General features: G+C 46.7%; 1 protein-coding gene across 5 annotated transcripts in view; it reads right to left on the bottom strand.

The window, feature by feature from the left end:
- The window catches only part of Cds2 (CDP-diacylglycerol synthase (phosphatidate cytidylyltransferase) 2), a 58,713-nt gene that overhangs the window by 16,917 nt on the left and 28,529 nt on the right, over positions 1 to 13,267 (bottom strand). For 4 of the 5 annotated variants that reach the window (XR_866210.2, XM_030246706.1, NM_138651.7 and 1 more), the window contains exons 2-3: positions 1,753 to 1,889; positions 654 to 750 (exon numbers count right to left, since the gene is read on the bottom strand). Coding sequence is in view for 4 of the 5 variants with exons in the window: in NM_138651.7 (NP_619592.1) it covers positions 654 to 750; positions 1,753 to 1,889 (234 nt within the window). In the remaining variant the exon portion in view is untranslated. Of the gene's footprint in view, positions 1 to 653; positions 751 to 1,752; positions 1,890 to 9,168; positions 9,196 to 13,267 lie in introns of those variants that run through there. The other variant, NM_001291039.1, reaches the window with a different exon arrangement.

The following is a 13,267-nucleotide window of genomic DNA, read 5'->3' as shown; positions in this document are numbered from 1 at the left end:
TGAGAAAAGGCCTCTACTAGACTGGCCTGTAGGCAAGTCTGTGGAGCATTTTCTTGATTGACAATAGACGTGGAAGAGCCCGGTCCACCTCAGGTGGTGCCATCACTGAGTAGTCCTGGGATGTATAAGAAAGCAGACTGAGCCGGCCATGGGGAGCAAGCAGGCCAACAGTGATCCTCCGTGCTCTCTGCTTCAGCTCCTGCCTCCAATGTTCTGCCCCAAATCCTTCATGATGGAGGTGGTCAGCTCATGTAAACCAGATAAACCCTTTCTCTCCTCCCCAAGTTGTTTTTGGACATGGTGTTGATCACAGCAACCGAAAGCCAAACTAAAACAGGCGGGAGGACTGAAGTCCTTTGGCCTGCAACTGCTTAATGAAGTGTTCTAAGTCTGTGAGTCAAGCCCCAAGAACACAAGAAACAAAGCCAGAGTCTCACACGAACCAACAGCCGGGGTCACCACTCATGCCAGTGACCCTACAGCTGGCACATGGAAAAGTCACAGGTGCTCCGAGACAGAGGGTTCTGAGAAACCTGGAGCTCCAAAGAGTCCCAGAAGCAACTTTCCACCAGGCACTGTCAGCAGCAGACTGGAGATGACAATCCCAAGAAAAGCTGAATGCAACATTAACATGGCTTGTCAACGATACTTACAATCATCATCAAAACCATTGGTCCCAGGTAAATGATAATGAAGAAAAACGCGATCATGGCCAAAGTCAGGATGCCTCTCACCCACCAGTTCTTCCACCTACGTAGAGAGAAAGATCTGTCAGGCACAAGCCAAGGAGGTGGGACTAGAGGCCCCTAAGTGTAACCCTCTCCACAGCATCACCTCAGCAGAGGCACAGCTGGTGAGGGCAAGACCTCAGCACCACTGCCTGCTCACATCTGTCACTCAGCAGGTGCAGAAGCCACTAGCACACTCCTCAAAGCATGGCGGCAGTGCAGGGAGAGCCAGAGAGAAGGTAGTGTCCTTCCCTTCTGTGTCTGTGGCCACTTCTTTTTTTTTTTTTTTTTTTTTTTTTTTTGGTTTTCTGAGACAGGGTTTCTCTGTGAATCCCTGGCTGTCCTGGAACTCACTCTGTAGACCAGGACAGCCTCGAACTCAGAAATCTGCCTGCCTCTGCCTCCCAAGTGCTGGGATTAAAGGTGTGTGTCACCACTGCCCGGTACTGTGGCCACTTCTATCTGAAAAGAGGAAGCTAAAATCGGTTTCCCTGCAGCTGGCTTCTACAGAGCATGGTCCTGAAATCACAATGATAACAGCTGTCTTAGACCACAAATGCCGACTGCCACAAATATGCACCAGGCTTGTCTACAAGAATATGCGGCAACCCACCCCACCATCAACACAACAAACTGGATAGGTTTTAATTCAAATGCATTTTTAAATCAGCACGTAATATCTGTACATATTATGCTGAGAAATGAAAACAGACTCCACGGCAAGCTAGTGGTAAGGCTAAGGATTCACGATGCCCTACCCACGGGAGGGACACAAGGACACAGGGACACTTTCAGAGAATGCTTTGCAATCTCATGATTTATGCTTCTCAGGCATGCACACAGCTGTTGTTAAGAGGACTGGTTTTGGGGGCGGGGGTCAGGAGTCTTAGACTTCTTAGTTCTTCCTGGACTGAAGGAAATGTTCACAGTGGGTGTACATGGAGGAGAGAAAATAACCTTGAGCCGCAAACCCTAAAAGCCTGTCTTACCCAGCAATGGACACATGCACACTAAGCCAGGTTACCTTGAGGACAGGTTGGAAAGGGCCCTGTTAAGGACCTCTGGGGTGTCATCTACGGAGGTTGGTAGGGGAGCTGTTTCCGCTCGGCTCTCGCTGTCAGACGCTGTCTCTCCATCTAGCTTTGCTTCGGACTCTGATTCCTACACAACGCAAAAATAAAGAGCAAAGGTCAAAACTGCTGGGGAACTACTAAAAGTGAACAGTTGTCACAGGAGATCCCATTAAAAGAACTCAGTGCACTGGCATAGTGAGGTGACAAGATAGATGGGCCACAGTAATCCTGACAGTGTTCTGACATGAGTAGAGACAGGGATGCCATACCCAATCTGTCAACAGCCCCACACCGTGGACCCTGGAGGAGGTATAAGAAGACAGAAATGGCCTCCAAAGAATGCAAAGAGAGGAGGCTGTGACTGACTTCTGAGGGCCTGGCCCTGAGCCTGCCATCGTTTAAGTATCCCAGGCTCACCCCTATGTCAGCCTAAGCACGCAGAAATAGCTGTCCATTTCTGAAAACCCTGCTCCTCCTGCACCTGCACCTAACCAAGGGGAAGAACCACGGCCTCTATCACCACTGACCAAGATAGCTGAACACTTTGATATTCTCATTTTATGAAAGGACTCAGTAAGGGTCCCCCTCATCCTTAGGGGTTCCTTTGTGTGTTGTCTTGTTTTACAGTACTGGGAAATTAAGCCTAGGGCCTTGTTCATGTAAGACCAAAACATTATCTACCACTGATCTATATCCTCCGGTCCAGTGTAGGGATTCCCTGAGGAGAGAGAAGCAAATGGCGCCAGAGCTGTGTCCCACTCCACTGTCAGGCTTTAAACACTAACACCTCCATGACTGCTCCTCTCAGAGAAAGTGAAGTCCTGGCACCAACATCAACTTTCCATTCGTTAACATTTACACTCACACCTTACTGGCAACCTGTAGTAAGACTAGATAATAATGCCACGTGGTGGCTATTGTAGCTCTGATCCCTAAACCTCAGGGCTTCAAACTGTAAGCACCTGCCCTGCCCGACCTGCAATCCACCCACAGACACACTCTAGGAGCATCCAGAAGCCACAGAAACTGAGCCAAGCATCAGAGAAGGCCCAGCACAGGGTTATTTTTAACTTATCTATCCCGTTGTCAAGGAGACTCACTGAGACTGCTGGGTTCCTAGGCAGGAAAGGACAAAAACAAAGGCTAGTGATGGGGGGTGGGGAGAGAAGGGTGAGGGTTGGTTTACGGAGAGGATGCTAAGAATCTCTGGCCATATAAGGTGGCATGTATCTACAATCCTGTGATTTCAGCTCCCAAAAGGATGAGGCAGGAGACTGCATTGAGTCTGAGGCTTGCATGGGTCTACAGCAAATTTCCAAATCAGTCAAGGGTATACAGTAGAAATGTCTAAAAAATAAAATAAGAAGTCAGGAGGTCATAGTGGCACACACCTTTAGTCTCAGCACTCAGAAGCTAGAGACAGGCGAATCTCTCAGTTTATTGAGTTCCAGAAAAGCCAAGACTAGATAGAGAAACCCTGATTTAGAAAACCAAAAAATAGTCTCCAGTAAGTAAATAAATAAAATAGTCTTTTATGGACCCCAAGCCTGACATACATCTTCCCTGACCTGATTCTACTTCCTCTTAAAAGAAGAGGAAAGAGAGGTATCCTGAGGCTCAAGTCAGGAAAAGGATACAGAACTCACAAAGCACTATGGCTGCTGCCACTACCTCAGGATGACTGGGATAAGGGACCAAGACACGGAGTAAGTCTAGAAGAAGCAGGCCTCAAGGAAGGGAACTCCCCAGGTTTTACCAGCCTCCAATGAGCAAGCTCAGGAAGTCTCTGAAATAAACACCTTGGAGCCCTTCTTAGGAGTACCGCTAGGCAAGAGGCCAATGCCCATTCAGGCTCCTACCCACAGCTGGGAATGCTGAAGCTGGCCACCTCCGCTACTCACCCTTACAGCCAGGCAGAGGTCAGGACCAAGCACACCAAGAACCTAGAGCCTGCAGTTTTTCTGGCCTCTCCTTAACCCACAGGCACCTCCTTCCACTCAGGATAGCTGTCAAAGGGAAGCACCCCACAGCAGCTTCCATGCTGGGCTGAAGACAGACCTGAGCCCAAATTCTGGCCCGTAATAAAAGCAGCACATACTGGGCAGAGAGCTCAGAATGAGGGACTGGAGGGCTTGCTCTGCGGTGAAGAGGGCCTGCTCCCTCCCCTTCCAGAAGATCTGAGTTCAGTGTACAGCATTCACATCTTTCTGTTACCCCAGCTCAAGAGCTCGCCTGGCCACACCAGGGACCAACACACATGCAGCACCCACACACATTGTAAGTGTTTGCTTGCTTGCTTGCTTGCTTGCTTTGAAGTCAGCAGTGGAGCCGAGAGGACGGCTCAGTGGGAAGACAGCTGCTGTCAGGCCTGATGGCCTGACTTCATTCTCTAGTATACAGAGAACGAGAGCCAACTTGCAAAAGGTTGTCCTCTGGCTTCCACACACATGCCTCCATCCCACAATAAGTAACTAAATACACATTTAAAAAAAATAACAGCCGGGCAGTGGTGGCCCATACCTTTAATCCCAGCACTTGGGAGGCAGAGGCAGGCGGATCTCTGAGTTCGAGGCCAGCCTGGTCTACAAAGTGAGTTCCAGGACAGCCAGGGCTACACAGAGAAACCCTGCCTCCCCGCCCCCCAAAAAAAACCCTGAAAACAAAACAAAACAAAAACAATTCAGAAGTACAGGAAAACTGTCTGCAGCAGGTGGCAGCTCTAGTCTGGGAAGGAAGGCTGGGTCATGTTCACCACACTTAGCACAGGTCTCCTTCTCTGGTCCTCCATTAGGAAAAAGACTCCCTTATCTCACACAGTTAGAGGAAACCAGGGTAGCTATCCCATCAGCCGCTCCTGCTCCCACCTCTCAGGAACAAACAAAACACACAGGTCAGAAGCAAAACAAAACCTTCAACAGCCGGCCAAAGTGAGCACCATTCCCAAGGGGTGGGGGGAGAGAGGGAGAACTCTGGGCTAGGCACTTTACAAATTACTTGAATGCAGAATTTGCCTGGGTGACCTCATTTCACACAAGCAACCCAACCAAAATTGAAGACCCCTTAAGGCACTTGTGATGTCTAACAAACGCAGGCTACCTGTTAAAGCAGTCACCTGCCATTCATGGTGATGTTGCAGGTTAACCTTGGCAGTGTGTACATTGCCCCTTTTTGCTTTTATTGTACAGTCAGTACTATAAAATTTGTTTTGAGTTTTATAACTTTGTAGCATTTTAGATAAGGTTGTGTTTGTACTTGTGTAGAGTGAAAGGACTGTTGAATAAAACCTAGGATTAGAATGCAAAAAAAAAAAAAAAAAAAAAAGAATGCATGTGTGTGCTCACTCTCCCCTGGGATGCACACAACACAATTTGCCAGTGTGTATGCCAGAAGTGAGGGCCTCATCCCCTTCAGATTTACTTGGTTTTAGTTTACGTGTCTGTGTTGGTGTTTGTTGTGGGAAATATTTTTAAAATTCCAAACATTAAAAAAAAAAAAAAGGGCACACTCCCACCCTTGAGCCGGTAACTTGGAGGCCTGGCAGGCCATAGCTGACCTGCTTTTATCTCAGGGAGACTGACTCAGAACTCCACAACCTCTCCACCCAGCTCTCTAGGTTCCCACTGGTGTTGCTTCCACACCAGCCCCATATACTTCAAATCCCCCATGGCCTTTGTGGTGCACCTCTGGCGAACCCTCACTTTGCTGCTGTACCATTCTCTCTTGAACCCAGACGAGCTGCGTGAAGGAAAATGCAACACAGACTTCCTTCAGAAACAATGGTAACTCAGTCTCTGGGCACAACAACTAAAACCTAATCTTGTAAGCCTTATTAAAATCTGATTCCTCTGGTGGCAAATTCTTGCAGATCCGCCATGATACCAGGAAAACCTAACAGCTATATCTTATCATCATGCTGTCCTGTCCAAAAAGGGAACCAACTCTCGCCAGCTTCCTCTCTTCCTCGGTCCAACCCAGAAGTCCTGCCTACTCGCCCAGTGATTGGCTCCTTTATTCATTAGGGGATTGGTTTACAAGAACAGCACCAGGTCCGTGCACAGAACTTTCCCCTTTCTGTTCTAATAAACAAAACCTTTCTCTCAAATACAGAGCACAACCATTACCATTTCGTAATCTACAAAGTACAAGATATAGGATTTATGGCATTAGGATAGAACATTGTCATCTATCCTAAATTAAAAGACTTAAGATTCTACCTTGGGGCTGGTGAGATGGCTCAGTGGGTAAGAGCACCCAACTGCTCTTCTAAAGGTCCGGAGTTCAAATCCCAGCACCCACATGGTGGCTCACAACCATCCGTCAAGAGATCTGACTCCTTCTTCTGGAGTGTTTGAAGACAGCTACAGTGTACTTACATATAATAAATAAATAAATCTTTTTTTAAAAAGATTCTACCTTGATTTATGTCCTGGCTTTAGATAGTATGCCATCTGGAAATCATCCTCTCAAATCTGTTCTCTCAATGTAAATAGCCTGGGTTGGCTATGCAATTATAAGTTTTTCAACCCCATCAGAAATCCAAGAATGACCAACATTAACTGAAAACATATAGGAAGCCTAACACTGCTTCCAGAACTGAGACAAACTGTAGAGACCACTGCCTACCTATACAGCCCCAGTAAGTTAGGAAGATGGCGCATCAATCTTCAGCCTTCTGGCCCAGGACAATCTGACAGACCTTAGAGATACAGAAATATTAAGGACCAGCATATTCTGTCTCGGCAGAACTAAGCTGTCCTAACCTACAAATTGTGTCCTTTCAAGAACTCTAAAGGTCTGCAGGAGAAACGGGCAATTTTCTGCCCGGTGATCACCTAGCCACAAATGTGCAACTTCACTTGGAGGTTTAGATACTCAGTTGCTTCTTTGAATCCAGGAATGGGAAACTGTTAGGAGCAGATCTGTCTCAACAACAAGTGAATAAATAACATTGTCACATTCTGTGGATTTCTGATGTTTTTGAAAACCAACTATCTATATAAAGCAATCTAGACTGTTCTCCGTTAACTACTCTCAGCTATTTCTAATTAAAATCTCTGAAAATACCCTAACAATAAACTCAGAGCCATGAATTTTCTATTTGGCCCTTAACTCACAGGCTTAATCACCTAAGGTCAGTTTATCATAACAGTTACAGAAGGACTGGGTCTAAGCCCTGTACTTTCAAAATTTTTGTATCAATAGAAGAAATTTATACCAATATAAACCTTGACTTTGCATCAAAATATATTCTGTACCAAAATAAGAAACAATGACTTCAACTTAGTAACAATTAAAAAGATTTCTACAAAATGAGTTTATAGCTATTCCTTCCTGTCTCAATTATGACCATTTCTACATTCCCTAGAATAACAATCTATAATAACCCCCTCAAGCCCCAAAGCCCAGGGAACTGGGGCAACAACACTTCATAACTTCTTCAAGCTGAATATGGGCATTGAGATATTTGGGGAGGGAGGGTAAGAGTTGGTTGGCCTTAAGAAGGCCATACCAATGATTGCTTTAGCCTCTGATATCTCTGTCTTGACTGGATCCAGCTCTAAGTCCAAGACATCCAGAGTTCAAGAGGAGACTCACCAAGGCTGTATATTCTATAATATACAAATCTCAAAACAATTTTTTAGCATTATCAAGATAACCTTTTTGTTTGATTCTCTGGAATCTAGTTCTTCAGGGGGTCTCCCTCTATCAAATCTGATCCATTGAACTCTGGAAGGTGTAAATACCTTAATAACCTTTTCCAAAAACACAAAGACAAAACCTTTTTCCCAAATCATCATATCCTTGAGCCCATAATCTGAACACCCTTTATTTAGACCTCTCTCCCAGAGGAATAATATAACCACAAAACTCAAAATCACACCCATTTTGAAAATCAAAACAATCTAAAACAAATGAAGTAAACTAAGATACTGTGTGTACCTATACTTAGGCCTTTCCTATCTTGCCAAGCAGGAAAAGACATTCAAGATTCCTGTTGAGCCCACGTTAGCAGAATATAAGCTTCCTGTGGCTGGTTAAACAATATATACCATCTTTCTGTTTGGCTCTCTGCCCAGAGCCACAGACATATTTTATTAATACCTATATAATATCTGTCTGTTGAGCTCTCTACCTGGAGCCACAGACATCGATAATTAATACCTGTTCAAAGCAGGCAATGATTATCACTGTATTCTCTACTCTGGAGTCAGTTACTAATATCCCCTATGCTAGTTCAAACTAAAACAATCCATAACAAATGAAGTAAACTAAAATACTGTGTCTATACTTAGGCCTTTCCTATCTTGCCAAGAGGATATAAAACCCAGTATTCCCGTGGAGCCCACGTTAGACAGAATATGAGTATCCCACAAGGCAAGTAAAGCAATTTTATATCATATTATGATTCAGCTCTCTGTCTAAAGCAGCCAACTTGTTATACCATCTATCTGTTTGGCTCTCTGCCTGGAGTCACAGATGTTTATTCTATTAATACCTGTTCACTGCCCTCTCTACTTGAAGTCAATGACTAAATTTCCCTATCCTAGTTCCAAACCACAGGCGAAATTCCCGACTTGATTCCGACAAAATCTGTATATAAACCTATCCTAAAAGCAAATAATCCCAATTTTATAAATTCACAGTTCAATCTCTGCCCCAAGAAGTAGGCACCTTCTATTCTACAGCTGACTCAGAGCAGCCTGCATTCCTCACAGCAGGCGACCTCAGAGCCTGCCAGCAGTTTCTGATTCAATTCCTGCACTTAAGCCCATGTGACTTGTCTCATGTGACTTGTCTCACGTGACTCAGTGCTACCCAGCTACTCACTTTTAAAAAAGAAAAGAAAGAAAACTCTCTCAGGCTAATAACCTTAATTTCTAGTGCATTCTTGCCCAGCATGTTGGTTCGCCACCTGTTGCGGGAAATATTGAAAAAGATGAATGGGCATGTTCCCATGCTTGTGCCTCTGCCCCAGCAGCCTGGCCGGCCATGCACTGGCAGCCCATGGCCGGCCTGTTTTTATCTTAGGGAGACTCTGACTCAGAACTCCAATCTCTCCACCCAGCTCTCTAGGTTCCCACTGGTGTTGCTTCCACACCAGCCCCATATACTTCAAATCCCCCATGGCCTTTGTGGTGCACCTCTGGCGAACCCTCACTTTGCTGCTGTACCATTCTCTCTTGAACCCAGACGAGCTGCGTGAAGGAAAATGCAACACAGACTTCCTTCAGAAACAATGGTAACTCAGTCTCTGGGCACAACAACTAAAACCTAATCTTGTAAGCCTTATTAAAATCTGATTCCTCTGGTGGCAAATTCTTGCAGATCCGCCATGATACCAGGAAACTCTAGCAGCTATATCTTACCATCGTGCTGTCCCTGTCCAAAAAGGGAACCAACTCTCGCCAGCTTCCTCTCTTCCTCGGTCCAACCCAGAAGTCCTGCCTACTCGCCCAGTGATTGGCTCCTTTATTCATTAGGGGATTGGTTCTCAAGTACCTGGCCCATCCACAACAGGTGTCTGTGTGTATTATGTGCATCATGCACATACTTATATCCTGAAAGGCCAGAAGGGGGTATTGGGTCCCCATGAAATGAAGTTACAGATGAGCCACCATGTGGGTGCTGGGAACTGAACCCAGAACTTGTGGAAGAACAGCAAGTGCCCTTAACCACGGAGGCATTTTTCTAGCCCCTGGGTCTCTCAAGCACTTCTGAGAGTGGAAGTGGAGGTGGTTTCAAATCACAAGCCTGCAGCCAGGCCATCTGCTTCCCAAGCTTTACCAATGCTCTCTGATGTACATTCACTTTCTAGCTGAGATCCTGGACCTGGGAGTCGGACCTGCCACCGTAGAGTGTGTGTGGGTGTCTGTGACAGGCCTGCTGAGGGCAGTGTGATCTGCCCAGGCCCAGTCTCCCTCTCTCTTCAGGTCTACCATGCTCTTTTTCCCTGGTGCCGTGGTCTGAGCTCTTCAAATAAAGTCCTTCCCCAGCAATGCATCTCAGTGTCCTCCTTGAACTCACACTTAAGACCTTACACACTTAAGACTCTACTGAACACACAGTCCCCATACCACTCCCAGCTCACATGGACAACACACCGGCTCCCTCCGTTGCTACTCAGAGCTCCTGTAACCCTCCTCGCCTCCCTCCTTAATGGACATAGGTCAGTGCATGCAGAATAGGCTGCTCCCAGGGCCTCTCCTCCTTCCCAGGGCACACTTCCCTCCTAGAAACCCCATTTCTTTCCAGGGCCCCGCCTCTTCCTCAAGAGCCTTCCTTCCTTTCCCATTCCCGTTCCCCGTTCCCGTTCCCGTTCCCGTTCCCCAGGCGCAGAGCACAGGATAAGCAGAGCAAGCCCCTCAGCCTCCACCCATCCTCCCACAGTTCCTGAGCCAGTCCCAGAGGGGTGGTGATGCTGATGTAAACAGGAAACAGCATCCTCTGTAAGGAAGGGAACCTGCCCCTCTGGGTCACACAGACCCTTCAGGGAAAGACTGAAGCACTTAGCGTGAAGGCACATGCAGAGCTCTAGACACCAAGACTCAAGCAAAAGGCACGAATGTTTTTAAACTGTTACTCAAAATGTGGCTCTGAGAAGACTTCCAGTCTCTTCACCCCCTCAGCCTAGTACCACACAAGTCTCAGAGCAGCACAGAAGTCTGTCTCCAACAGAAGAAAAAGTGGAAGGAAGCAGAAAGACAGTGGGTGGGCAAGAAACCCCTGTGTCATGGTCTGGGCTTTGCTGGGGAGGGACCTCACTAAGGCCGCAACAGTCCCTGCCAGCTCATGCCCGCTACTCTTTCTAGGTGTGACTGTTGTTTAAGTTGCACCGTCTTAGTTAGGATGTCTATTGCCTCGATAAAAACACCAAAAACAAACCTGGAGAGGAAAGGCTTTATTGAGCTTATACTTCCAGATCATAGTCCATCATTGAAGAAAGTCAGGACAGGAATTCAAGCAGGGCTGGAACCTGGAGAGAGAAGCTGATGCAGAGGCCACGGAGGTGCTGCAGACTGGCTGGTTCATGCCTTGCTCAGCCTGCTTTCTTATAGAACCCAGGACCACCAGCGAGGAAAGGCACCACCCTTCCTCACTGATCACTAATTGAGAAAATGCCCTACCGAGGGATCTCATGGAGGCATTTCCTCAGCTGAGGTGCCTTCCTCTCTGAAGACTCTAGCCTGTGTTAAATTGACTACCTAATCAGCAGTACGCCCCTGTTTTCTTCCAATTCCCTCTTAATTCTCAGTATTTCACGAAGGGTTGCCTCTGGCTCACAAAAAGCCTTTTAAAGCTCCCCATGTGACAGTCTGACCTTTTAGAAGAAATGAAGCTGGGCCGGACTGGGAATCCAGGTAGGTGGGACTCAGCCGACTCCACATCCTATTTCTTTACCAGACACCAATTCTCTTTTGATACCTGTTAAAATTCTCTTATTTTATCCCAGTTTGTCTTAAGAAAAGCTAAAAACAGGGACAAGGAAGGAAGCAGCGCCACCCACTAGACTCTCATTCACTTCCACGTGGTGGCGGGCGTGTGGCACACTGGTCGGTTATGCCCCTGAAGCTCGCTCCTCTCTGGGGACCTGACAGTCCAATCCATAAGTTCCAGCAGCTGAAATGACTCCACAACTTACAAACTATTTTTTGCACTGCTTTAAATGCAAATTGCAAGTCTCCTCCTGGAGCACAGACTTAACCTAAGCGTAACCTTAGTGCTGAATACAACCTTGCCATCTTAAGCAAGCCTTCTGGCCAGCTGCCAGCGTAATCAACGCCCCCCCCCCCCCCCACTTATGGAGACAAGTACAGAGGGGAGAAACTGCTAGAGGGTGCTTAAGAGATGTCAGGAGCCCTGTGTCGATCTTGATGAGAGAGCCCAGTAGGTTGAACTGAGTTCTTACAGGACAAAAAGATAAAGCCTGCACGTGTATTGCATGCGTGTGGGGTGGGGCGGGTATTGTGAGGAAGAACAAAGAAATACTTCTACTGCTTTTCAATACTAATCCCATTTGACAAGTTTGTGTGTCTAAAGAAAAGGTCAAAGATGAATTTACTGTGAGCTGGGAACTACAGAAGCAAAGTGAACTTTCTCTTTGCCCTATAAAGATTAACAAGAAGGGGCACACAGATTTTAGCTCCAGAGAGAGGGGTACTCACAGGCCAGTGAACTTCAAGAACTCAGAAAACAGAATCTTATCTACACTCTTCATGAACAAGCTGACAATTTTGAGGGCCCAGAGAGTCAGTGCTAATCCACCACGTCTACCCTGCGTGGAGTCAAATGCTCCTTCCTGGGATGTGGCTCAGCAGCTGGCTGCTGGGGAGGGAGTCTGAGAGAAGAAAGTTACAGACGCAACTCTGCTGGCAACTGTGCGGTAGAGCAGCGTTCAAGTCCCTCCAGGCATCAGCAGAGTTAGGTGCTCAGAGCGGCCCTGGAAGAGAAGCACCAAACCCCGTTGTTTCTGACTTAGAAACGCTCCATATGCCAAGGTGCCACACACTGGGGTATCATTTCTGAGACCTAGCAGAGGCACCCCCACCCTAGCATACCCTGCCTGCCGAAAGTCTCAAATCAATACTGAGATCTACAGAAAGAGCACTGGGCTTTCCAAGACGGAATTCATTACAGGCTCCCTCACCAGTAACAGCACTGAAAGGAAAGATTAAGGGTGGGGAGGGCGGGGCGTAGATTCAGCTTTTAAAAACCTAATTGATGGGCTGGAGAGAGACTGCTCAGTAGGTAAGAGCACTGACTGCTCTTCTAGAGCTCCTGAATTCATTTGCCAGCAACCACATGGTGGCTCACAACCATCTGTAATGAGATCTGATGCCCTCTTCTGGTGTGTCTGAAGACAGCTACAGTGTACTCATACACATAAAATAAATAAACTTTAAAAAACAAAACAAAACAAAAAACAACCCTATTTGACTATCAACTATCTCCAAACTATTTCAAGGGAGTAAAGGGCATTGGCAAAGGATGCGGCACTGATGACCGACCACATACCCCAGCCAGGTTCCTGGAAAGTGACTGAGAGGTCACCGTGTGCTCGCCTGGCTCTTGATTGACTCAACCCCCTGCTTCCCTCCTTTCTCGACTCATCACTTCCTCCCAGCCATCTAAGCGGGCTCAGTAATAAACAACTTTGGTCATGGTACTTTGGCACAGCAACAGAAAAGTAACTAAGACAACTGACATAAACATAAATATCTAGAAGACAGTTTGACAACAGTCCCAGTTAAGAAGACAACAGAAATAAAGTACTGAGATGCACTTCTGAACATCAGCTAATGCACAGCCAGGAACAAAGAATAAACACAAAGCCTTTTAGAGTTCCCAGTGCTCCCACCCAGCACTACAGAATTAACAGGTCTAGGTACATTTCCACTTGTTTCTCAGACAGGTTCAGAAACATGTCCACATCTCAGTCAAACTAGACTACACACTGGAAAGCCCCGG

This window comes from Mus musculus, chromosome 2, assembly GCF_000001635.26.
Source record: "Mus musculus strain C57BL/6J chromosome 2, GRCm38.p6 C57BL/6J".
NCBI classification, from domain to species: Eukaryota; Metazoa; Chordata; class Mammalia; order Rodentia; family Muridae; genus Mus; species Mus musculus.
The sequence above is the reverse complement of the archived record's forward strand: the minus strand, read 5'-3'. Positions and strand labels throughout refer to the sequence as shown.